Genomic DNA, 24,967 nt, shown 5'->3' with positions numbered 1-24,967 from the left:
TGAACGCATATTGGTTAGGGAAAACAAAATAAATCCTATTATAATTTATGACCTGAATCTAAATCTATCCATTATATTTGTAAAAAAAAAAAAAAAAAAAGTAGCAGTTAAAAAAAATATTTTTAATAATTAATCATGAGATACAAAAAGTAGATAAAATAAATAAACATTAAGAAAAAAATGATTTCTTCATTTTCTTTAACAGCTAAAATACAAAAAAAAAAAAAAAAAAAAAAACCACAAAATAGTTCATGTTATTTTCTTATTGATTAGAAATTAATTTTTGAAACTCAATACCTTGTGTTTGATTTTTTTTATATTTTATTGGAAAAGCAATTTATGCATGTTGTTTGATTAAGGTATGTATATGTAGTTAAGATTTATAGAGTAATTAAATCATTGAAATGACTAAAGTTTTTATTTTAAAAATAATAATTTGTTTATGAGTGAGGTTATTTGAGGAACTTTAGTGAGGTTTAGTGAGTAATTTTAGTATTTAAAAATTTGATAGGAGGTGTAAAAAGCAAAGAGGTCAAGTGAATAAATTTGGAGGTTCTAATAGAAGAACTCTACTCATTAAATATTGTTCCATTCCAAAGCATTTCAATGTATCTATTCCAATCTAACTTGATCATGTTTGTGTTATTCAACTTGTTTTCCAGAAGTTTCATTTATGTCAATCTAACTTGATCACTATAGTAATCATCCACGTCTCTTAGTGTTTCAGGCTGAGTCCAGATGAGAATCCGACATTTCAATATTAAGCATACCATTCTTTTCTTTTCTTTTCTTTTCTTTTTCTTTTTTATATTGGATTTAGAGCAGAGGGAGCATCATTATCTTCATTTCTGCAATTTTTGGAATATCTAATTCAGTGCCTAACAAGTATTGGAAAGTTTATTCTAGCGCTCTGCGAATCAAATCCCCGAGAAATTTCCAATATATCATAAAAAAAAACTGCACCCTGATTACAATTCAATTGAAATCTAATAACTTACTACAACCATTTCCTTCAAACATAAGGAATGTGCTTCTCCAGCTCTCTCGAAATTACTTGACAGGCAAGGGTGCTAACAACTTTGGTCACTTGAAGATGATGGCGTTTCTTGATTCTTCAAAAAACAGCTATCCGGTAGAATCCTACAAAAATTTTGAGCTTGAAATTTCTTAGTGCCTTGGACTTACCGTACTACAACTTGTCAGGAAGAATTCAAACTTCAGAGATTTTATTACTCTGCATCTATTGGGAAATTTTGACTTTGCAGACCACAGCTAACACTTGAAGTCCCCCAAATATGGATCTACTCAAGATCCAGTTATCTCTAGTGGCAATGGAAGTGAGAAAACTGATGGTATCAGAAACCTAGGATTTTAAAACGATAGTGCATTTCTTGGATTCTTTAGAGGATTTTGGGAGTCTGTGACACTTCACTACTAAAGTCTTCATGGGATGCGCCTATCTCAAATTCAAGGATTTTGGGAGAGAGTCAAGTTCTGGGCATCCTTATGGGTTTCTATTTCTAAGGAATTCAAGGATTATAATCTTTCTTCCATTATTCTTAACTGGCAAGCAGCTGTAGTATAAGCCCCTAAGCCTTGATTAGTATTATTAGACGAGATGCTAGGACTATAGCCCTAGCTGCCCTCTTTAGATCTTTAAAGCGGACTCCTTGTCCATATCCCTGTAACTCGATTTTGCTTTTTCAATAAAAAGCTGTTTCTTCTCAAAAAAAAAGTTATTAACATGTATATTAAATCACAGAGACCCAATAAATCTACTAAACAAACCACATGTACTAATCAATTAAAAACCATATGTTTATTAACAAATGCAGAACAGGGTCACTACTAGAAGTATAGTCATAACATGAAGATATATAACTATTCTTTAGGAATAAACCAACCCCAAAAACAAACTAATATAATTCACTATCCAATATAACAACACTTTCAAATCAGATTATAATACCATTCAATACTACCATCACAATCATTCAACATCCAAGACTAAGAAAACCAACCAACCAACCAGGTAGTAATGGAGAAAATCCAAGTGGAAGAAATACAGACAGAAAAAATGGAAAAATTAACCAAACAGCTAAAGTTCCGTAATGAAGATAAGAATTGGAACCTGTAAGCTATGTGGATTCAACTTTTTTATGGCAACCAAAATTGGACTACCCTGGCCATTTTTGGGCATGATTATTCCTTTATACACTCTCCGAAAGCCTCCTTCACCAACTTTTACAACCTGCTGAAGCCATTGGTTGAATCCCTGAGCTCTTGGAATGAGAAAACCTTCAAATTTTGCTCCTTCTCTTTGTACAATTCTGGTATGCTTCTTGGTAAAGGTAAAGATTTGGAGGCACGGTCTAATACCGGAGTTAAGGAGTCGCTTTTGTTTCTCAAATCCGGAGCTTATTTTGACTCCTTTTGTTTGTTCTTGGATTTGAATCTGCAGGGAAAGATGCACGCCTGCCTGTTATAGCTTCAACCGTTGAGCTTTCTGAAAAACAACAAAGACAGATTTGCTGGAGAGATAATTGCTCTATTGATCTGTAGCACATATATACAATAACACAGCTTGATTCTAGGATACAAAACAAGAAAGCTATTCTAGCCCTATTAATGTCTAATAATATAGAATCAATGTGATGATATAGAGTGAATGTGTTAAATGTTAACAGCTATACAAGATGCTAATTTTGCTCTACTTTCCAACACTCCCCCTCAAGTTGGAGAGTGGATATCCTGCACACCCAACTTGCGAATCATAAGTTCGAAGTCCTCCTTGCCAAGAGCTTTAGTTAGAACATCAGCCAGTTGATTTCCAGAACTCACAAATTGTGTCTCCACTGAACCATCTTGAATCTTATCCCTGATATAGTGACAATCCATTTCTATATGCCTTGTACGTTCATGAAACACTGGATTTGCTGCTATATGTAAAGCAGCCTTGTTGTCACAATAGAGCAATGTCGTTTCCTGGTGTAAAATCCCCAAGTCTTGAAGCAAATAACGTAGCCAAGTTAATTCACAGCAAGCTCCTGTCATAGCACGATACTCTGCTTCAGCTGAAGAAAGAGAGACTGTTTTCTGACGTTTTGACTTCCATGAAATTAAAGAAGGCCCCAGGAACACACAATACCCTGTAGTAGACCTTCTTGTAAGTGGACATCCTGCCCAATCTGAGTCACAAAAAGCTCGTAGCCGAAGATCACTATTTGAGGAAAAGAACAAGCCTTGACCAGGAGCTGACTTGAGGTAGCGTACCACTCGCAAAGCTGTTTCCCAATGAGCTTTTCGAGGCTGATGCATAAACCTGCTTAATATATGAACAGGATATGTAATGTCCGGCCTTGACACTGTGAGATAAATCAATCTTCCAACCAAACGCCTATACTTCTCTGGATCTTTGAGTAACTCAATCTTATCTGACAACTTTAATCCACGTTCCATGGGTGTGTCAACAGGAGCAGCACCCAATAATCCTGCATCTTTTATAATTTCTAACGCATACTTGCGCTGACAAATAAATATCCCTCTCTTAGATGCTGACACTTCAATGCCAAGAAAATACTTTAAATTGCCAAGATCTTTCAAACGGAATGTTTTATGCAAAAATTTCTTGACATCAGCTATACTCACAGGATCATTGCCAGTAATTAATATATCATCAACATATATCAATAAGACTGTAAAAGACTTGCCTTGCCTCCTGGTAAAAAGAGAGTAGTCTGCTCTAGATTGCACAAAGCCAGCAGACCGAATAACTTCTGAAAATCTAGAAAACCACTGCCTTGAAGCCTGTTTCAGACCGTACAAGGATTTATGCAACCGACAAACCAAATGCTCCTCCCCCTGTCTCCGGAGCCCAGGCGGTGGAGACATATAAATTTCTTCATCCAGGTTGCCATGGAGAAAGGCATTGTTGACATCGAGTTGATAAAGGGACCAACCACGAGACGCAGCGAAAGCAAGGAGACAACGGACTGTAACAATTTTAGCAGTAGGAGAGAAGGTGTCCTGATAGTCAATACCTGCTAACTGTGTGAAGCCTTTGGCCACCAACCTGGCCTTGTATCATTCAATCGAACCATCAGACTTGTGCTTGACCTTGTAAACCCACCTACAACCAATAGGGATCTTCCCAGGGGGCAACATGGTAAGGGTCCAGGTACCGTTGGCCTGCAAGGCCTCCAATTCAGAACGCATGGCATCCCTCCATTCCGGAACAGTAACCGCCTCAGAATAAGAGGTCGGTTCACAGACGGCACTGAGCTGAGCCACAAAAGAGGAGTAGGCAGGAGTGTAACGATGATAAGAGACATAATTTGCCAATGGATACCGCGTACCTTTGGAAGGACCTGGCGGGAAGGAGGGCGATTGGTAAGTGCAAGCATTGGATTGAGGCTTGGAGAAGTCGATATCGGCGAACCGAGCAGGCGGCGCAGTGGAGCGGGTGGAGCGACGGATCGGTGGTGGGCCGGGAGGAGGCGGGTCGGAAATAGCTGCGGGTGGAGGTGAGGGAGGAGGAGACGGAGAAGATGGTGGGGATGGGGACCATCCTGGCACCGGGGACGACAGGGGGGTAGGAACAGGGGTGGAGAAGGACGAAGGAGGTGGGACAAGGGGTGGTGGGGCAGGCGGCTTAGGTCGCCGGGAATACTGACGGATGGGAGGAGGAGGAGGCGGAGGTGGAGGCGGTAAAGAGGAAGAGCCAAGATCGGCGTCTATGGCAGGACAGGAAGGACGAGAAGAAGAAGGACGCGTGGGAGGGACCTGGGAGTCAAAATCGGTGTCGAGGGAAGTAGGGAGAAGTGGAATTGGGCCTGGGTCATGGGCCAACGGGGCAGAAGGAAGAGTGGGCTGAGTGGAGGCATAAGGAAACACATCTTCATGAAATCTAACATCTCGACTGGTAAAAACTTTTTTAGTCGTTAAGTTAAACAGTTTGAAGGCTTTTCAGCCCACCGAGTAACCAATGAAAATGGAAGAAATTGCTCGGGTATCAAATTTATGAGTAGGGTGCACATTTGTGGCATAAGCTAAGCATCCAAAAACCCGAAGATGAGAAAAAGAAGGTGGTTTTGAGTAAAGAAGCTCGAAAGGAGTTTTGCAAGAAAGGATGGGAGAGGGCAATCGATTGATTATGTGGACGGCTGTGAGAACACACTCCCCCCAAAATTGTGGAGGAAGATGAGCCTGAAATTTTAAAGCACGAGCCACCTGGATAATATGGCGATGCTTGCGCTCCACAACCCCATTTTGTTGAGGCGTGTAAACACAAGAATGTTGGAAAATAACGCCATTATCTTGAAAAAAAGAGCTAAGTGAAATAAATTCACTACCATTGTCACTTCGGAAAGTTTTAATGCGAGAGTCAAATTGAGTGAGAATGTGAGCAAAAAAAACGCTTCAAAAGTGGTTGTGTTTCATCTTTGTGCCGCATTAAGAAAACCCAAGTAAATCGGGTGAAATCATCCACAATGGTAAGGACATAAAACGCCACCAGAAAGGGAAGGGTGTCGATAACGACCCCAAATATCACAATGAATTATTTCAAATGGTCTTCTAGAAGAAATAGAACTAGAACTGAATGGTAATCGACTCTGCTTAGCCAAAGGACACACAGGGCAATTATTATTTGGCTGAATGGAAAAATGCAAGAAATTTTTTGCTATGTGACTTAAACATGCAGAGGAGACATGACCCAAGCGATTATGCCAAAGATTGGTGGGGGAAAGGACAAGGTTGCAAGATGATCTGGAAGGAGTGGTAATGGAAGGCCTGGTTCGTTCTGTCGCTAGTGCCACCAAATAGTATAGCCCATCACGTTCTTTACCCAATCCAATCGTCCTCTTCGTAGCCAGATCCTGCAAAACACACCAATAAGGATAGAATGTTACTGAACAATTCAGACCTCTTGTCAAGCGGCTAACCGACATTAAATCAACTTTGAACTTCGGCACAAACAGCACATTATGTAGATAATATACAGTACTCAGAGGCAAAGAACCTGTGGCTTCAATATGCACTTTTTGTCCACTAGGTAGCAAAACAGGTGGTAATGCACAATTTTTATTTTTATTCAATAATTTAGAGCACGAAGTAATATGATCTGTCGCCCCGCTATCAATTATCCAATTGTGGGAAGCGACTCTAGACAAACCCGGCTGCGTTACTGCATTTGCCTTAGAACTCGAGTCAGTATTTGGATTGGGCTTTTGGGCTTGTTGGAGAGCAGCTAAAAACTGTTTGAATTGGGCCTCAGATAAAGTAATTGCTGATCCATTCTCCTCTTCTACGATGTCTGTCGCATGAACCTGGTTAGCAGAAGGAGAGGGCGCGATAGAAGGCGCGACTGGTGTGGCAGTGTGCTTCTTGGGGAAATTTCCCGATCCGTGCTTTGCTTTGGGATGACCTGGAGGAAAACCGATTAGGTGAAAACATGTTTGGACCCAATGTCCTGGATCACCACAATAGGTACAGTGCGGCCTTCCCCTTCCTCGACCTGAACCAAAACGAGCGTTGAAGCCGCGTTCGGCATCTCGACCGGTCTGAAGATTCGGTCGGTCACCACGACCTCCTCTGCTGCCGATCTGGTTCGGCTGGCCGCCACTCCGGACAGCCATGGCGGCGGTGCTTGAACTGGACTCCGCCACTGCAACGAAACGTTGTTTTTCTTCTTGTGCAACTGCAGCATATGCTTGTCTGACACTTGGAAGGGGATTCATCAAGAGGATTTGACCGCGGGTTGCACTGTAAGTCTCATTTAATCCCATCAAGAATTGCATGAGCTTTTGTTGATCTGCATGTGCTCCTTGTGATGCTTCTGAATAGGATGCCAATTCATCCCATAAACTTTTCAGTTTCGTGTAGTATGCAGAAACTGATTGTTGTTCTTGCCTGAGTGAAGCGATGTCTCGCTGAATTTCAAATATGCGAGGTGCATTGCCTTGTGAAAAACGCTCACTTAGACCTTCCCATACCTCATGAGCTGTAGCATAGTAGATGATACTGTCAGCAATTTCAGAACTGACTGTGTTAACGATCCATGAATGGACCATGTCATTGCATCTTGACCAGGTTGCATATCCTTATGGGTCAGCTTAGGGTGATGGAACTTTGATTGAACCATTCACAAAACCGAGCTTGTTTTTAGAATTGAGAGCCATTGTCATAGCCCTCTTCCAACCTGTGTAATTGTCTCCATTCAATGGTTTAGAGACTAAGACCAATCCAGGATGATCTGAATGGTGAGTGAAGAATGGATTTGAGATATCAGATGTTGGATTATTTGACTTGCTGGAATTGGGTGGTGGTAATGGGACGTTATCACCAGCCATGGTGATTATGGCTTTTGTGAATTTGTTGCTTAGGCCTTAGGAAGGCTAGAGAAGAGTCAGGATTGTGAGTCCTGCTTTGATACCATGAAAAACAACAAAGACAGATTTGCTGGAGAGATAATTGCTCTATTGATCTGTAGCACATATATACAATAACACAGCTTGATTCTAGGATACAAAACAAGAAAGCTATTCTAGCCCTATTAATGTCTAATAATATAGAATCAATGTGATGATATAGAGTGAATGTGTTAAATGTTAACAGCTATACAAGATGCTAATTTTGCTCTACTTTCCAACACTTTCTAAAATATGTAAGTTCTCTATTCTATTCAAAAATAGGTTAAGAGATTAATGCTATGACAAGGTAACCATCCTAATAAAAGGAGTTTTATTTTAATTTTATTTTATGCTACCAACAAAATGGCCCTAAATTGGATCATATCAAAATGGATCATAAAGGCACCTAAAAGATTGTAGAGAATATTGGTATATATGTTATTTCTAAACAAGGTTTTTTGTCACAGTACATGAAAGCTTCCCTGGAAGCATCAGAAGAGGCACAAGGAAAGAGAGAATGGGGAAGGACTGGACCCCATGATTCCGGCCAGTACAATCAGTTTCCTGAAGACACCGGATTTTTCAAAAGAGATGGAACCTGGAATACCGAGTATGGACAGTTCTTCCTCGAATGGTACTCAGAGAAGCTATTAAGGCACGGAGATAGACACTTGGCAGCTGCAAAAGGAGTGTTCCAAGGAACTGGAGCTAAACTATCTGGAAAGGTAGCTGGGATTCATTGGCACTACAGAACAAGATCCCATGCTGCTGAATTAACTGCTGGCAACTATAATACTAGACTTAGAGATGGTTACATACCAACAGCAAAAATGTTCAGCAAACATGGGGTTGTATTAAACTTCACCTGCATGGAAATGAAAGATGGAGAACAGCCTGACAATGCAAATTGCTCACCCGAGGGGTTAGTCTGGCAAGTAAAGATGGCAACCAAGAGTGCTGGAATTGAACTTGCAGGAGAGAATGCACTGGAGAGGTATGATTCTGGTGCATATGGACAAGTTTTGGCCACAAGCAGATCAGATTCCGGCAATGCGTTGAGTGCTTTCACATACCTAAGATTGAATAAGAGATTGTTCGAAGGGGACAACTGGCGGAACATGGTTGAATTTGTGAAAGGAATGGCTGAAGGAGGCCGGAATGAAAGACTGTCAGAGTGTGACTCCACTGGAACCGACATTTTTGTCCGGTTTATCAAGGAGAAGAATGTCCAGGAAAAAAAGGAAACTGTTCTTGTGTAGAAAAATTTATAAGTGCATCTTTATGTACAAACAGAGTATCCGAGTATATAGTTAATATCTGTAATATATTGAGAAAAAAAAATAGGGAGGGAGTGAGGGATAAAAGGAGTAATTAATTATAAGCAAACTATACTTGGCATCAGATGCTGAGGCCTAAGATGGTTAAACAATTCCCTGTATATGTCTCCATTACCTGAATGGTCAGTTGATGATCATTCAAACCAGGTTTTCATCTAGTTTAGGGGATGTTCAGATGACTCTTGAGAATAGTTGTCAATCCAGTCCAGTGTGTCGAGTAATATGCATTCATGCTTCTTAGTGAAGCATCTACAACTTCAAATATATCATCACTAATTTCTATTTTCTTTGTTTATTATTTCAATATAGCTACAGTGCTGGAAATGGAAGACTCATACTAAACCTTTACTGATATACTTAATGTTGGAAACAAAGGCATATCATGTCTATTTATGGGGAAAAAAAAAGGGTGCAGGCAGATAATATCTTGCAGCTCATAGGAGGGGAAGCTGCTCCAAGAACGGGAGGGGCTCCTTAACACAAAAATCACTAAAGATCTAAATCAAACTGGTTTCTTTGACTTCACTTACCTCTTTCTTGAATTAAGTTTTAACAGCCACCAGTTCATCCAGTTCTTTACGCTGAGCTCAAACCTCCCTAATTTCTAGACATTAGAATACTTCTTGTTTTTGCTGATGAACAAGAAACTAGCTTGTAGTGAAGTTCAACATACCCTGCATATACAGATGTAGCTTAATTTAACTAACTTATACCTTTCTCAGTGTTTTAGCATATTAGTTCACGACTACTGATAAAACAACACAAGTAAATGACAACCGGCCATAGGAAGATATAAATCATCAAGCACTTAGCCACTAGGTTTACATGTTTCTGTACAAGAGAGTAGATCAGAGGCCAGATCAGAAACCTGACACTAACCTTTCAGAAAAATAAAGAGAACATTGCATGGAAAATCCCAGAAATATTTTTTACTAGCAGCGGTGCCCGTGCTTTGCTGCGGGATGTGCATTGCAACCACGAAACATACTTTAAGTTTAGGCAGGTCTGTCTCTGAATTGAAGGCTTCCATTTACTACATAGTGCCTTTTCCTAGTCCCTCTTGTTGATCCCCTTTAATTGTTAGTATAGAATTAATCTTAGAAGGACAGAGAATATAAACTAAGATAGCCTATTTGTTGGCAGCTGCTATTGATATTGGAAACTTTGATAAGATCTCAAAGATAGGACATGATCTAATTCATCTTTTGTTTTAGATGAACAGCTTAGGAGAACTTGAAGATTCATTCAAAGAGTACATAATCATTACAATGTTTCCCTGCTATTACCCACAGAATTTTCTTGAAAAAAAAAATGTAACTGAGAAGCAAAAGACACAAAATATTTATACTCTGTGATGAAAAAGCCAGAAAGAATCATGAAAATCAAACCAGGAATGTTGAGGAAACATTCGTTTTTGGGAGCCATTAACAATACAGAAAATAGCAAATGGTCTTGGCAACCAATCCATACCTAGAAATTGACAACCCTTGCTTTTCAGATCCTCAGACTTTTGCTGCAAAAGCAATATAACGAAAAACATGAATCAGAAACCAAGTAAGGGTAGGAGGAAAGTTTTACAAATTAAAGGAAGGATTTCCACTTTATAAAACGAAACACTTATTGAAGAATTTTATTACTAATTGTACGAAAATAACATTATAGACAAACAAAACACTAATGATGCTTTGTAACAGTACACTAAGACTTCCTACAAAGCAAAAAACACACACCCGATCCCTCTATGGATCGTTCTTTGATATCTCTCTGGATCACTCTCTATGAGCAGAAAAGTGATGAGAATTAGCTTAGAACAAAAGGCAGTTAATTGGTTGAACCTCAGCAACACCAGCATAAGAAGTATCAACTTTGGAGGAGCTATATATTTTATGATGTATTGTGGTTTCTATACATGCATCAGTTATAGCAGCAACTATGCTAGTAGCAAATATAAGCAAGCAGAAGTACAAAAGAAAATTGAAAGTAATGTCCACGGTCTTTAATCAATCTTTTCTTAGTACAGTATAATTTAGTACAGCTATATCTTTATCATTCTTTCAATATACACCCTTTAACCCCATTTCATGAACCTATCTTTAACTAATTAACTACCGTGTTGTCCCAACCATTTCAGATAATTGAGTATTGCTTTGAAAAAGTCCAAATTGGAAAACAAAATAAGGGAAGCCAACTGAATCAAAGTCCAAGTCATATCTATGTCGAACCAAATTTGAATATCATTTATGTCCTTATGACTGAAATTTATATCCAAAAAAAAAAAAAAAAAGAGAAAGAACACTAGTTAACTGTGAAAAATGTTGAAATTGTGTATAATCTTGGTTGTAGTAACTTCAAAAACCCAAGATTCTAAACCCTATATAATTTTATTCTATATTTGTGGCTGATGTAGTAAAGCATAACGCCAAAACCCCCATTAAAAACAGAATAGTGAAAGACTGAAAGCCAAATAGGAGACAGAGCATTTCCATGATGCTACAAAGATGGCCATAAGATGTGCACGTCTGATTTCGAATAGGGTAACAATCAAGTCGACAAACTAACTCAGAAAGTTATTAATTTCTTTTATCATTTAGTTTTTCCTTTTGAGTCTGCTAGGACAATTATTATTATTATCCAAACAAATAATCTCTTTGGTTTCTATTCTATAGGAAAAACAGAAGAAATAATAGCTGGTTATCCATGAAGAGTAAAACTGATTAAACTCTTTGAAACTAAAGTCTATAATCATCGATGGAATGCTGAATAGAACAATTTAGAAATACAATGTTAAAAAATCATTCTTGAAAACAGAACACCTCACAATCTTAAATTGTTCCATGAGGAGTTTAAAATAAAATCTGACAATCAAATTTCAATTTTCTATCAATTGATCGCTACAAATTATATTCACATATGATGACTGAATGGATAACTTTGCACGTTAGCTCTAGTAATTTTCAGTAGTACTGTTTAAACTGATTGACATCCCCTTTTTGAGATAAGAAATTACTGTTGATGCTTTAGTTGTTTCGCTGGATTTACCAAAAGGTGTGTTTGTGACAGAAAACTAAATTAACCTCCCTACCAAAAGGAGTTACACGATTTTTTTGTTTTTGTTTTTTTTTATCCTCTGCTACCCATTTTTACCTAGAATATATAGGGTCAAGGGCACACCCTTTTGTTACTAATCCCCACTTACTCAGAATCCTCCGCTAAATATGGTTCTGAAACGATAACCATAGAAGCAAAAAAAAACTATTAGCTCTGCCATGTGATTTGCTAATGATCAGTTCCCACAATCTTTTTAAGAAAAGCGATGATCATATCAATTGAAACCAGAAGAAAAGAAGGATCCCAAATAATTGAACCTTATTTTATAATCCATTTGAACCCAAAATCAAACATCAAAGCAAACATCAAATACAGATTGATTTCATACAAACAGATAGTTCAATTCTAAAACAAATAAGATTTTGGAGTAACAGGTGCTCTCGGTCGAATCGAAAACCTATCAGAAACAAACCAATCAATACCAACCAATCTGATTGAACAGAACATGACAAAATATATATCGATGAAATCAAGCAGGCCACCATCTAATGAAAATTGTCAAATTACCAAACATCAGAAACAAACCTTGAAACCTTTGCAATCAATCACCGAAATCCCAAATCCAAAGATAAACAAAAGCCCTAAAACGTAAAAACCCATAACAATTCAAGACCAACAACCCAGCTAACAAAAAGGAAAAGCAGAAGAAAATGGCCAAACCACAAAGGTTAATCTAACCAGAAACCAAAGGAAAATCTCCACATACCTTAATCAAACCAAAGAAAGAACTCAGCAAGAAAAAGTTCCAAACCAACACCAATCGCTCTTCTTCTCCCTTTTTTCTAAACGTCTTCTATTGCCTAAAGAGTAAAGACACAGCGCCAAAACCGACATGGCTTCAGACACCAATGGCAGAGGCGTAAAAAAAGATAAAGTGAGGATGAAACCGTCCTTTCTGTCCCGTTTTGAACAGTCAGGAACAGTGCACTCACGTTTAATATATAGTAAATTAAACAATCAACACACACATTTGAACACTTCTGGCCAAGCTGGCCTTTCCATTATGAAGAACCATATTAAATGTGGTTGCTTGCAAAACAAATGATTAAATAAAGCTCCAATAATGTTGCAGCCATTACTGAAAAGGACATTCAAAGATTTTGACATCATTTTACCATAACATGACCGAGTTGATTTAATTGTATTCCCAAGTTTGGAACTGGAATTGGGAAGGCAGCTTTCAACCAGTGAAAGAACCACTCTTAAACAGGATTGTAGTTCAATAGTCCATACATGCAGACTGGCCTTAGAGAAGTCCAATTTAAATCCCTTGATTCGAGCAAGCAGACATCGAATGATGAAAGATTAACATAAAATGTCTGAAGTTAATTTCATGCAGAAAACAAAGCAGATACATGCAGCAATTAAAAAGTGATCATAAAGACTGAACTGAAAAAAACAAACAAAAAGATCAAACTCAAAAAACAAATTGTATCGAAAGAACTCAAATAAATACAGTTCATTTTCTTTTTCGTTGCTTTCCTGATTCTCACATTGCTATTTTACCAAAAGAGCTGACCATAACGTACCTACTCAATTAGCCCATTAACCCAGTTCACCCAATGGGATACCCTTTTACTGTAAAACAATATACATGGCCACAATTGCAGCAAAAGGAAAACGCAGGAAAAGGAAGAAGAGGTAAAGAAACTCACCCAAAATGCAGAAACCAAGAAACAGAAAATTTCAGATGCATACGTTGCACCCGGCATAACCTGCTACAATCTCTATAGTCTTCCCTACCTAGATCTCTCATTTCCCTTAATTGATCGAGCTCTATATACATTAATATGTAATTAATTAGCCGCCTAAGTAGACCACCTAAACTCATCCCTTTACATAAACTACAAATTGCTGCAGAATTTGATCAAAAATTAATACCAACCAATACAACCAAACTCACAAAACAAATCCATGAAATCAAGTGAACCACCATGTAACAATAAAACTACAACCTGAAACCCTCTCAATCAATTACCCAGATTCCAAATCCAAAGACGAAGAAAACCCCCAAGACATAAAAACTCATATTAATCCAAAACCAACAACACCGAAAACACCCAATCAACGGAAACGACAACTAACAAAAACCATAGCAAAAGAAAAGTTCCATACCTGCAATCCTCACTCTCCCGAAACCCACCAACACAACAGATTGAAGACAATTGAAACCAAACACTCTTACTTCTCTTTCAATCAAAACACCACAATCTTGGATTAATATGGATCCAAATTCGATCCAAATCTTGCTATGGATCTCTACTTCTCTCTCAGTGTTTCTGTCTCTCCCTCTCGATCAACTGAAATCAGACCTCTTCCAAAACAAACCCAAATCTCTATTATTTTTTCGCTCTCAGAGCAAGGGCAAAATAACACTATACAATATAAGAGAGAGAGAGAGAGAGAGTGATCACTATGGTAAAACTGTAGTTGAGGCAAGTAGCAAGGGCAAAATCGTCACTCCATTTCGGGCCTGAGTGAACAGTAACTCATCTTTGGTTTATAGTAAATTTCATCATTATGACAGGCAAGGCAAAGCCTCTATGATCCACAACAAGTAAAATTGACACATTAATTCACAGAATGCTTCTTCATTAGTTTGAAACACCAAAGAGTATGATCAACACCAACTACATTATGTAATTCATTCATCTTGAAAACAACTATGTCACAGCAGAAAGCTGTATCTTCAATGCAAGTCAGCATACAAATGTTTTAAAGTTAATATCTAAACTACTCAGGAACGCACATTCTGCTGTCAAGGATAGGTAAGATGACCTGAAAACAGCCGAAGATGGCCGGAGGAGTTTTCCAGTAAGGCCTTAACACAATGTTTTCTCAAGCTTTAACAAATGAAGGGATTTCCACACTGCCCACCTGATGGAGGGAGTAGAGCATCTACTGTCCAGGTTCAAACACCACATCATTCCCCTAAAAAACTGATTCAAACTAATCTGTCAGCTATAAGAATACTTTAATTCCAATTCATGTTGAGCCTATAATGCGACCTCAAAACTTAAACAACGAGGGAAAACACCATATTGATGAGCAAAGTTTAACTGAATTACATCTTAGAGTTACAGCATTGGGATTTAACTGAAGTCTTGTGATTTTAATCAAGTCCTCTGCTTTTGGCTCAATAGTGAAACCCTTTTAGTTTTGAGCCAATTTTACATTCACTTGCAACAATTAGAATTAAACCCAACCAAGCACACCCAATTAGAATTCTTTAGTAAACAAATAACTATGTGGGAGAGAGAATGGAAGTACCCAATGAAGTCAGGAATTGGGATTCTGGCGGCGAATTCTCTTTGCGAGCAGATTCTCTTCCAAACATGAAGCCGTACCTGAAAAGAATGGAATTCCAGGAAGAGGAAAGGAAGTACGGTAAGCGAGCTTGAGATATTTTAGAAGAGAACTCGAAGGGCTTTGGGCTCCAGTTGAGCGCCCAGCTCTGTACGCATGATGTCATGTATTTTGTTTTTTTACTTTTTGTTTTTTTGTTTTTTAATATCACAAACTAGTATTCATTCAAAACGGCAAGAAACAAAGAACTACTGAGACTAGTCATGTACGCGTCCCCACATCCCCAGCAATTGTCATATAAGTTGTGCTGGGTCATCAATGATAATTAAGCATCCCCAGCAATATCATAATGTAAGACAGAGACTAGTAATCAATGAAGAAAGAACCATCTTCCAAATTTTGTCAACCAATTTCCAGAGACTTGCTATGGAATGGACTGAAGCAACTCCAATATTGCTGTTTCCACGATTATATATACGTAGTTTCCAAAATTCTTTTGCTCCAACTATATATGCTTCCACTCTGCAGTTTGCATATATATCATCTTCGTAATCATGTTTTACAGTATAATGAGTGGTAGATCTGTGCATTCTGTTTTGGTTGGGCTTGTGTGTCTGGCCCTTGCCTCTGCTATTTGTTGTTCAAGTGTTGGAAGCTCCAACAACATTATGTGCTTGGAGAGTGAAAGGCATGCTCTTCTCCAGTTCAAACAAGGCCTTGTGGATGAGTCCAATGCTCTTGCTTCTTGGAAAAGTGAGAAAGATTGCTGCAAGTGGAGAGGAATAGCATGCAACAACCAAACAGGTCATGTCATCACTCTAGATCTCTCTTATAGTTATGATGCTAATCTCGATTCCACTGAATTGAGAGGTGAAATTAGTCATTCACTACTTGAATTGCCATATCTAAATTACTTGGACCTCAGTTATAATGATTTTGGAGGAATGATCATTCCCAAGTTCATTGGCTCTGTGAGTCAATTGAAAGAACTCAAACTTGCAGATGCTAATTTCAGTGGACCTGTTCCTCCCCAACTTGGAAACCTCTCTAATTTGCACACTCTTGATCTTTCCAGGAACACATTTGTTAGTTTTGAGAATATTGAGTGGTTATCTCATCTTTCTTCCTTGAGATACCTGAACATGTCACATCTAGATTTGTTTGAGGCTGTGAATTGGCCACAATCTTTAAGCAAGCTCACTTCACTTACAGAGCTCAGGTTATCTTGGTGTAATCTTCCTGATGTCAATCTAAGATCACTTTCCTTTATTAATTCTTCCACCTCTCTTCAACTCCTTGACCTCTCTAGGAACTCTCTTAATTCTTCAATATTTTATTGGATAGCCAATGTCAGCAGCAACTTTGTCCATATTGATCTCTCTTCCAATCAACTTGAAGGTGGGATACCAAAAGGCTTTCAAAACTTATACAGCTTAGAGTTGTTGTACTTGGGTGCAAACAAATTGTCTGAAAACATTGAGGACTCTGTTAAAACCTTGTCTTGTGCTGAGAACACACTTGACACCTTGGACTTGGGTTTTAACCAATTTTGGGGATCGTTGCCAGATTTCACACGTTTCTCAAATTTAAGAGAGTTGATTCTTCTGAGGAATCAACTAAATGGGTCTGTGCCAGAGAGTGTCGGGCAGCTCTCTAGCCTTGAACATCTATATCTCTCCTGGAATTCTTTCACTGGTGTCATAACAGAATCCCACTTTCTAAACCTCTCTCGTTTACAGGCTTTGCTTCTTTCTAGTAATTGTTTCTCTATCAACCTGAGCTCAGATTGGAATCCACCATTTCAACTTACTTATTTACACATGTCCTTCCATAAGCTGGGCCCAGCTATTCCCAAATGGATTCTAAGGCAAACAAATCTTCGAGTTCTTTTTCTCTCTAATGCTAGTCTATCGGGATCATTACCTAATAAGTTTTGGGATCTATTTTCTGGCTTGGATTACTTAGATCTCTCTATGAACCAAATCCATGGGAAACTACCGAATCTGTCATCGACAAGCTTAGGTCATGTTAACTTGTCTTCTAATCTATTTTCTGGCGCATTGCCAACATTTTCTCCCATGCTCATTCGGTTGTATCTCTCAAATAATAGCTTTTCAGGACCCTTGTCTTCCTTATGTGCAATGCAGGCTCCAAATTTGGAGTATCTTGACCTTTCTAAGAACCTATTGTCTGGGGAGCTTCCTAATTGTTGGATGCAATTTCAAGAATTGGAAATGTTGAATTTGGGAAAGAATAAATTATCTGGAAAAATACCAAGCTCGTTAGGCAATCTACAGGGAATTGCGATATTGCGTTTACATGACAACAACTTTTCAGGAGAATTGCCTTCTTTAGAGAACTGTACCAGATTATTGATGGTTGACCTTGGCAACAATAACCTATCGGGAAAGATACCACCATGGATTGGCCAAAACCTAACAAACTTGGTGATTCTAGGCTTACGGTCAAATGAGTTTAATGGAATCATACCCTTCTCCCTGTGCAGTCTAGCTGCCATTCATGTTTTGGACCTTTCTCACAACAATATTTCAGGAGGCTTGCCACATTGCTTCAATAACATAACCTCGTTGGCTAATGATACTACAGCTTCTGATTTTATTGTGGAACTTGTGTGGAAAGGAATAGAAATTGAGTTTGGGGAAAATCTTGACAGTATGAGAAGCATTGACATTTCAAGCAACTATTTGATTGGGGAAATTCCGCCAAGTATAGCAAGTATGACAGAGTTGATTTCTCTGAACCTGTCTACAAACAAATTGACGGGAAAGCTTCCTGAAGACTTTGGTAACATGAAGATGTTGGAATCTCTTGATTTGTCAAGAAACCGGATATCTGGTAAAATTCCTACAAGTTTTGCGAGCTTAAACTTTCTTAGTGTCTTGGACTTATCACACAACAACTTGTCAGGAAGAATTCCATCAGGCACCCAACTTCAGGGTTTTAATGCTTCTCAATATATGGGAAATCTTGGACTTTGTGGACCACCGCTGACACAAAGTTGTCCAGGAGATGGAACAGTTCAAGATGATGGAATCGCCAGAGGAACTGAAATTCATAACAAAGAGCAGGTTGATGATGGTCTCATAAGCCTAGGATTCTTTATCAGTGCATTGCTGGGATTCGTCACTGGATTTTGGATAGTCTGCTTCAGTTTACTGCTTAAGACTTCTTGGAGATATGCTTATTTCAGATTCCTGGACAATGCAAAAGATTGGATTTATGTCAAAAGCAAGGCAAAAGTGCGGAGGACACTTCAAAGATAAATGGTAAACTAAGCTACATAATACTTATTTTTTCTAGTGTTTATGTTTCTGGCTAGATATACTTAAACTCTTCAAATTTATAGTATAACAATCGTTTGGAAACACAAAATATTTGTTCAATGTTTTAGAAATATTGTTTTTTGACTGTCATTTGTTTTGACATGATGTTAGGAGATTCTGGCATTCAGGGAAATGATGAGCCTAATTTCCCAGAAGTGGAAAAATTCGAGGCTTAATGTTGAAGGTTTTCAGATGTCCTTGCTTTCTCTTTCGGCAAGAAATAAATATTATGCTTGTTTCTCATGAGAAATGTGCGTGAATAACGGATTGTATGTAGTATGAGCTGGTATAACTTTTTATTCCATGCAACAAGACCTCTATTTAGCTTCCTAATCTTTCTGGCTGTAATTTAAACCTAGATTTCTCGATTGATTTCAAAGTAATTATCTGCAATTATATACTGTTCCATTCCAGAGCATTTCAATTAATCTATCCCAATCTAACTTGATCATGTTCTCTCAAAAAGAAAATAAGAAAAAAAATAACTTGATCATGTTTGTGTTATTCAACTTGTTTTCCAGAAGTTTCATTTATGTCAATCCAACTTGATCACTATAATATTCATCCATGTCTCTTAGTATTTCAACTTCAGTCCAGATGAGAATCCAACATTTCAATATTAGGCATGCTATTCTTTTTCTTCTTTTATTGGATTTAGAGCGGACAGAGCATCGATCATTATCTTCATATCTGCAATTCTGGAATATCAGATTCAGTGCCTAACAAGTATTGGAAAGTTTATTCTAGCTTGAATCCCTGAGAAATTTCTAACCTTTCATAAAAAAATGCACCATGTTTAGAATTCAATTGAGATCTAACCACTTACTACAACCATTTCCTCCAAACACAAGGAATGTGCTTCTCCAGCCCTCTCGTAAATTACTTGACAGGCAAGGGTGCTAATAACTTTGGTCACTTGTAGATGATAGCGTTTCTTGATTCTTCAAAAAACAGCTATCCAGTCTTTTCGAGCTCGAAATTTCTTAGTGCCTTGGACTTACCATACAATAACTTGTCAGGAAGAATTCAAACTTCAGAAATTTTATTACTCTGCATCTATCGGGAATTTCAGACCCTGCAGACCACTTTAAAGTCCCCCAAATATGGGACTACTCAAGATCCTGGTATCTCTAGTGGCAATGGAAATGAGAAAACTGATGGTATCAGAAAACTAGGATTTTATTACGATAGTGCATTGCTTGGATTCTTCAGAGGAGTTTGGGAGTCTCTGACACTTTACTACTACAGTCTTCATGAGATGCGCCATTTCAAATTCATGTATATATGGTACAAAAGATAGGATTTATCTAATAATACCAGCAGATTATCATTATTTTTTTGTACTTACATAAATGTTTGTAGTGTGGTCTTTTTTTTTTCTATCAGTTGATCTTCGAAGTTGCAGCCTACTGTTATGTGGAAGAAGGAATTAGTAGCGTACTCCAGAGTAACCAGGATATGAGAGGTTTTTTTAATTGAGATGTCTTTGCCTTCGCTTTCTTCATTTTGTAGCTGCATTTCGCTCTTTCTTTCTTTTTCTTTCTACCTTGTTTCAGTTTAGAATGCATGACTTCTAATGTAAGATAACAATGGATATGTGAATGTGACAGAATATAGCAATTTTGCTTTCTAAGACAAGCAACTAAAAACGGATGTATATTGTACGTACAGTAGCTTCTTCAAGGTTTCATACATCACTAACCAGTAAACAAGAACACTCACATTGTAGCTCCAAGAGATCATTTGACACTGAGGTGGTGAAATGATCAAAGCCTTATAAAATCCAGTACCCTTTTCTAATGAGTGATCGAGTCGTTTGTAATTCTTTTCACTCCCTCTTTTTCTGCATTCTTTGCTCAAACTTTCATAGCTTCAATCTCAGGAAAACAAAACGTAGAAAAAATAACCTTCCAATTGTACATGAACCCCCTCAAGTAGTACACACCCTCTCTGAGTAGTGATCAAACCATCCTATGTTGGACCACAGACTTCGGTTAATATGAAGGGTGTAAAAATTGAGGTTAAAAATATTTGAAGTCTGCAAAATTGGAACTTTTACAAAACTTCCCATTTCCACATATCCAATCATTTCAACCTGTTAAAAAATTTAAATAGAACAGTCACAGCAGACACTATTAATAATGCTTTCGTTTGATTTGATCACAGGCTTCTCTCTTATATCACCTCAACTTGGGGTTCTTTCTACCCATTTTAGACCCAGATGCCCCAAAATTGTTATTTACAGAGTTGGTACCCTTTTCTGAATCTTGTATAGCTTGCTTCAAGATCTCTACTACCTGATTCATTGTTGGCCGGTCTTTTGCATTCTTGTTCAGGCAGCTATCTGCCAACTTGGCAATTTTCTGAGCTGCATTAATAGAATACTGGTCTCTCAGAAGCGGATCTATTATCATGCTGAATTTTTTACTGTCTGCAGGGTATTGTCTAACCCAATAAAGAAGCTTCTGCTCCACTGTTGGCCGGTGTCTTTGATTCACACGCGATTTACTTGTGTTTCTAGCCCTAATTTCCTTTAGCTTTCTTTTCGACCTCTTAATGCTAAATGGAAATCCGACAAAACATTTGAATTAATCATCATCATTGCATATGATTTTAGATTTGTGTGGAGAACCTTGAATTTCATGGTGACCCTTGATGCGATGCATCCCATCCTTCTATCTATCTTATTTTTATGTCGTAGTTAATTAGTTAGTTTATTTATCATTTATGAAAATCCAAAAAACATTATGACTTTCCCACTACCATTCATTTGTAAATCCATGTAGGCGTGAGCATGACAAGCACTTTTGTGTGTTTCACTGCCCTATCTAGGCCTTGCTTGGTACAAGGCCGTCTATGTGACTTTGTGTGATGCAAAGTTATGCTTGAATGAGGCTCGGTGCCTTGTTTAGCATTTTTTCTATTTTTATTTGTTTGTGCAAGTGATTTTCGGTGACCTAGAACCATAGGATTCTTAGCTAGCTCGTAATCCCCGAGGTACGATAAACTGGGACGTAAATACTTTCCATCTTTGATGACCGTGTTGATTGTTACGCGATAGGCGAATGAAAAACGCTAAAATCAAATAGCGCCGTTGCCGGGGATTGGAGTTTAATAGCTCTAATCCTTTGGTTTATGGTCATTTAGTCACTTGCATGCTTTGTGGTAGTTTGTTCTTTGCTTGTTTGTTTAATGTGTGAAATCATGAAAAATGTTTGCCAACTTGTTGTGCCATAGAAAAAGAAAAAGAAAATCTTGGTTATTTGTTTGTTTGTCTTAGTTTGTGTTTTGTTGGAATTGAAGTGTGCAACACCTCTTTGTGTTCCAAGGAATAATTCAACCCCAGCAACAAACTAATATAATTCACTATCCAATATAACAACACTTTCAGATCAGATTATAATACCATTCAATGCTACCATCACAATCATTCAACATCCAAGACTAGGAAAACCAACCAACCAAGTAGTAATGGAGAAAAACCAAGTGGAAGAAAAACAGACAGAAAAAAATGGAAAAATTAACCAGACAGTTAAAGTTCCTTAATGAAGATAAGAATTGGAACCTGTAAGCTATGTGGATTCAACTTCTTTATGGCAACCAAAATTGGACTACCCTTACCATTTTTGGGCTTGATTATTCCTTTATACACACTCCCAAAGCCTCCTTCACCAAGCTTTTGCGACCTGCTGAAGCCATTGGTTGAATCCCTAAGCTCTTGGAATGAGAAAACCTTCAAATTCTGCTCCTTCTCATTCTGGTATGCTTGTTGGTGAAGGCAGATATTTCGAGGCACGGTCTAGTACCGGAGTTAAGGAGAGTCGCTATTGTTTCTCAATTTTACAAGAGAAGAGAGTTTTGGGGTTTAAGGGTTTTGGGCTCTGGTTGAAGGCCCAGCCCTAAATACTACATTATTTTTATTTTTATTTTAATATCAGAAAAGCTAGTGAATATTCATTCAAAAAGGAGAGAAATATAGAATGATTGTACGTACTTTTTACAACAAAAATTCAAACCACATGATAATTAGCTAGTCTATGAGTCGTGTGTGCTGGGTCATCTTCTAGATAATCAATGAAGAGAACCAATTTCCAAATTGTCGATCAACTCAACCAATTTCCAAAGACTTGCTTTCAAATCGACAATTTTAGACAATGGTTCTCTAAAATCTTTCTACTTCAGCTATATATACTTCACTTTGCTGTTTGCACTTCGTCTTCATAATCATGTTCACAATAATTAGTGGTAGGTCTATGCACTCTGTTTTGGTTGGGCTTGTGTGCCTGGCCATTGCCTCTGCTATTTGTTGTTCAAGTGTTGGAAGTTCCAACAACATTATGCGCTTGGAGAGTGAAAGGCATGCTCTTCTCCAGTTCAAACAAGGCCTTGTGGATGAGTCCAATGCTCTTGCCTCTTGGGAAAACAAGAAAAGGATTGCTGCAAGTGGAGAGGAATAGTGTGCAACAACCAAATAGGTATTTGGATAGTGCTTAACAAGTATTTGGAAAGTTTCTTCCAGCTATCTCTGAATTAGATCCTTGGAAAATTTCCAATCTACAATCAAAAAACTGCACCACGCAATTTTTTAACTAAATAGAACCACCAGAGTGGATGACTCAGGAGTGGATGACTCATGAATAATAGAATACTGGTCTCTTGGGAGTGGATCTATTATCATGTTGAACTTTTTACTGTCTGCGGCGTACTGTGTAACCCAATGTTTGACTTATATATTGGCTGGATTTTTTTACAACTATCATAAAACATTACAATATCTCTAGGGAGCTGTTGGTTTCTCCAAATTCATTTTCCACTTCATGGTTGCTTTAGAATGAACATCAACAATTTAAATACAATATATAAGTCATACAACTTTAGGGGACAAATTGATATAGGTCAACGTCTTTACAATTAAAATTGAAATTTTTATCTTATGTCCACGCATATCCATCGATGGAATATTTACAGATGTGATGTAATAAAATATGTTTTGCGGTTGTCACACCATCGGTCAACCAAGAAGACATGCAAGTGACGACAGTTGACCAATTCGATCGGATTCGAAAATATGGTGAAATTGGCTAAATTTTTTACCACACTCATAATTTATTGTAATAATCACATCCAACGTTTAGTTTTCTCTTTTTTTTTTTTTTTTTGAATTGATAGAGATTGTTCTTTGGAGTGTATGATATATAAATATAAGTTTATAAAAAAATTAGTATCTTTAAAGTTTTATTTGTAAATAATGCCCGCAAGGCCCGATCAGAAAAAGCCCGCAAGGCTCGGTCCAAAAAAAGCCCGCAAGGCCTACTTTATATGGACGGATTTAGATCATTTGATTTACAATAAAGCCCGCCCTAGTCTGGCCCATTATTATTTAAAAATGCATAAGGCCCGACCCGGTCCAGCCAGTTGATAAGGCCTAGTATGTTATGATTAGATCTGTAGCTATCCACTTCAAAAGACGCCATAGAGATATACTCATCGAAGTAGAAAAGAATACTTCAATTCAGGGTTAATTCGATGATTCAATTCATCCCACAATGAGGGTATATATACAAGTACAAAGGAGTAGTCTAACTCTAATAGGAAACAATATTTCCATAATTACAGGATATCCTAATTAAATAAAATCCTAATTACATACAGATTTACAGCGATTCTACACTCCCCCTCAAGTTGGTGCATAGATATCTATCATGCCCAACTTGTCAACTGAGCTGTCAAATACCTTCCTGGACACTCCTTTAGTAAGAACATCAGCTAATTGCTCCTCTGAGTTTACAAATGGAAAGCGAATAACCTTTCTGTCAAGATTTTCTTTAATAAAATGACGGTCAACCTCCACATGCTTTGTTCTATCATGCTGAACTGGATTATGTGCAATCTCAATGGCAGCTATATTATCACAATGCAAATCCATAGGCTTTTTAAGCTTGTATCCCAGGTCTTTCAAGACATTACGAATCCACAACATTTCACAGACTCCGTGTGCCATACCTCGGAACTCAGCTTCGATCTGCACTTGATCTGGCAACAACTTTCTGCTTTTTGCTACGCCAAGTGACAAGGTTCCCTCCAACAAAAGTGAAGTACCCAGATGTAGAACGTCTGTCAGTTTTATCACCAGCCCAATCTGCATCTGTGTACCCAACAACTTCCAATTCATCTTTTTTCTGAAACAGTAACCCTTTACCTAGCGCCATCTTTAAGTACTTCAAAATACGAAAGACTGCATCCATATGCTCTTCACTAGGACAATGCATAAATTGACTAACAACACTTACAGCATAAGCAATATCAGGTCTAGTATGTGAAAGATAAATCAACCTTCCTACAAGACGTTGATACCTCCCTTTATCAGTTGGAACTTGATCAGGATAGATAGCAAGTCCGTGATTCATCTCAATGGGTGTCTCGATAGGTCTGCAGTCTAGCATCCCCGTTTCAGCAAGTAAAT

At 37.9% G+C, this 24,967-nt stretch overlaps 3 protein-coding genes and 1 long non-coding RNA gene across 7 annotated transcripts; 2 read left to right on the top strand and 2 right to left on the bottom strand.

The window, feature by feature from the left end:
• Positions 1-2,537: 2,537 nt before the first annotated feature.
• LOC112178615 (uncharacterized mitochondrial protein AtMg00810) lies at positions 2,538-3,932 on the bottom strand. 2 transcript variants are annotated; one of them, XM_040512131.1, is made up of 2 exons: positions 3,435-3,932; positions 2,538-3,284 (listed from the first exon to the last, which is right to left on the bottom strand). In XM_040512131.1, exons 1-2 carry the CDS (start codon positions 3,889-3,891, stop codon positions 2,731-2,733), a joined length of 1,011 nt encoding a protein of 336 aa, XP_040368065.1. In that variant the 5' UTR covers positions 3,892-3,932; the 3' UTR covers positions 2,538-2,730. The 2 variants fall into 2 exon arrangements, with proteins under 2 accessions (XP_040368065.1, XP_024172554.1); XM_024316786.2 differs by having other exon boundaries at positions 2,538-3,932.
• Positions 3,933-7,879: 3,947 nt separating this feature from the next.
• LOC112178617 (beta-amylase 3, chloroplastic-like) lies at positions 7,880-8,727 on the top strand. Its single transcript, XM_024316789.2, has one exon. It carries the CDS (start codon positions 7,880-7,882, stop codon positions 8,666-8,668), a length of 789 nt encoding a protein of 262 aa, XP_024172557.1. The 3' UTR covers positions 8,669-8,727.
• Positions 8,728-9,426: 699 nt separating this feature from the next.
• Positions 9,427-15,429, bottom strand: LOC121050829. 2 transcript variants are annotated; one of them, XR_005804117.1, is made up of 4 exons: positions 15,125-15,429; positions 14,633-14,793; positions 10,217-10,259; positions 9,427-9,817 (listed from the first exon to the last, which is right to left on the bottom strand). It is a non-coding gene; the product is annotated as an uncharacterized LOC121050829 (long non-coding RNA). The 2 variants fall into 2 exon arrangements; XR_005804119.1 differs by lacking the exons at positions 9,427-9,817; positions 14,633-14,793; positions 15,125-15,429 and adding exons at positions 12,561-12,654; positions 13,970-14,626 and having other exon boundaries at positions 9,936-10,259.
• Positions 15,430-15,508: 79 nt separating this feature from the next.
• On the top strand, positions 15,509-18,912 carry LOC112178610 (receptor-like protein EIX2). 2 transcript variants are annotated; one of them, XM_024316781.2, is made up of 3 exons: positions 15,509-18,016; positions 18,089-18,447; positions 18,616-18,912. In XM_024316781.2, the coding sequence occupies exons 1-2, from the start codon at positions 15,715-15,717 to the stop codon at positions 18,442-18,444; spliced, it is 2,658 nt and encodes an 885-aa protein (XP_024172549.1). In that variant the 5' UTR covers positions 15,509-15,714; the 3' UTR covers positions 18,445-18,447; positions 18,616-18,912. The 2 variants fall into 2 exon arrangements, with proteins under 2 accessions (XP_024172549.1, XP_024172548.1); XM_024316780.2 differs by having other exon boundaries at positions 15,511-18,447.
• Positions 18,913-24,967: the final 6,055 nt, after the last annotated feature.

This window comes from Rosa chinensis, chromosome 7, assembly GCF_002994745.2.
Source record: "Rosa chinensis cultivar Old Blush chromosome 7, RchiOBHm-V2, whole genome shotgun sequence".
In the NCBI taxonomy this organism is placed as follows: Eukaryota; Viridiplantae; Streptophyta; class Magnoliopsida; order Rosales; family Rosaceae; genus Rosa; species Rosa chinensis.
This window is presented reverse-complemented; position numbering and strand designations above follow the sequence as displayed.

Excerpts from the sequence above, each read along its gene's own strand:
- LOC112178615 (XM_024316786.2), bottom strand. The coding sequence starts at position 3,891 with ATGTCTCCACCGCCTGGGCTCCGGAGACAGGGGGAGGAGCATTTGGTT.
- LOC112178617 (XM_024316789.2), top strand. The coding sequence starts at position 7,880 with ATGAAAGCTTCCCTGGAAGCATCAGAAGAGGCACAAGGAAAGAGAGAA.
- LOC112178610 (XM_024316780.2), top strand. The coding sequence starts at position 15,715 with ATGTTTTACAGTATAATGAGTGGTAGATCTGTGCATTCTGTTTTGGTT.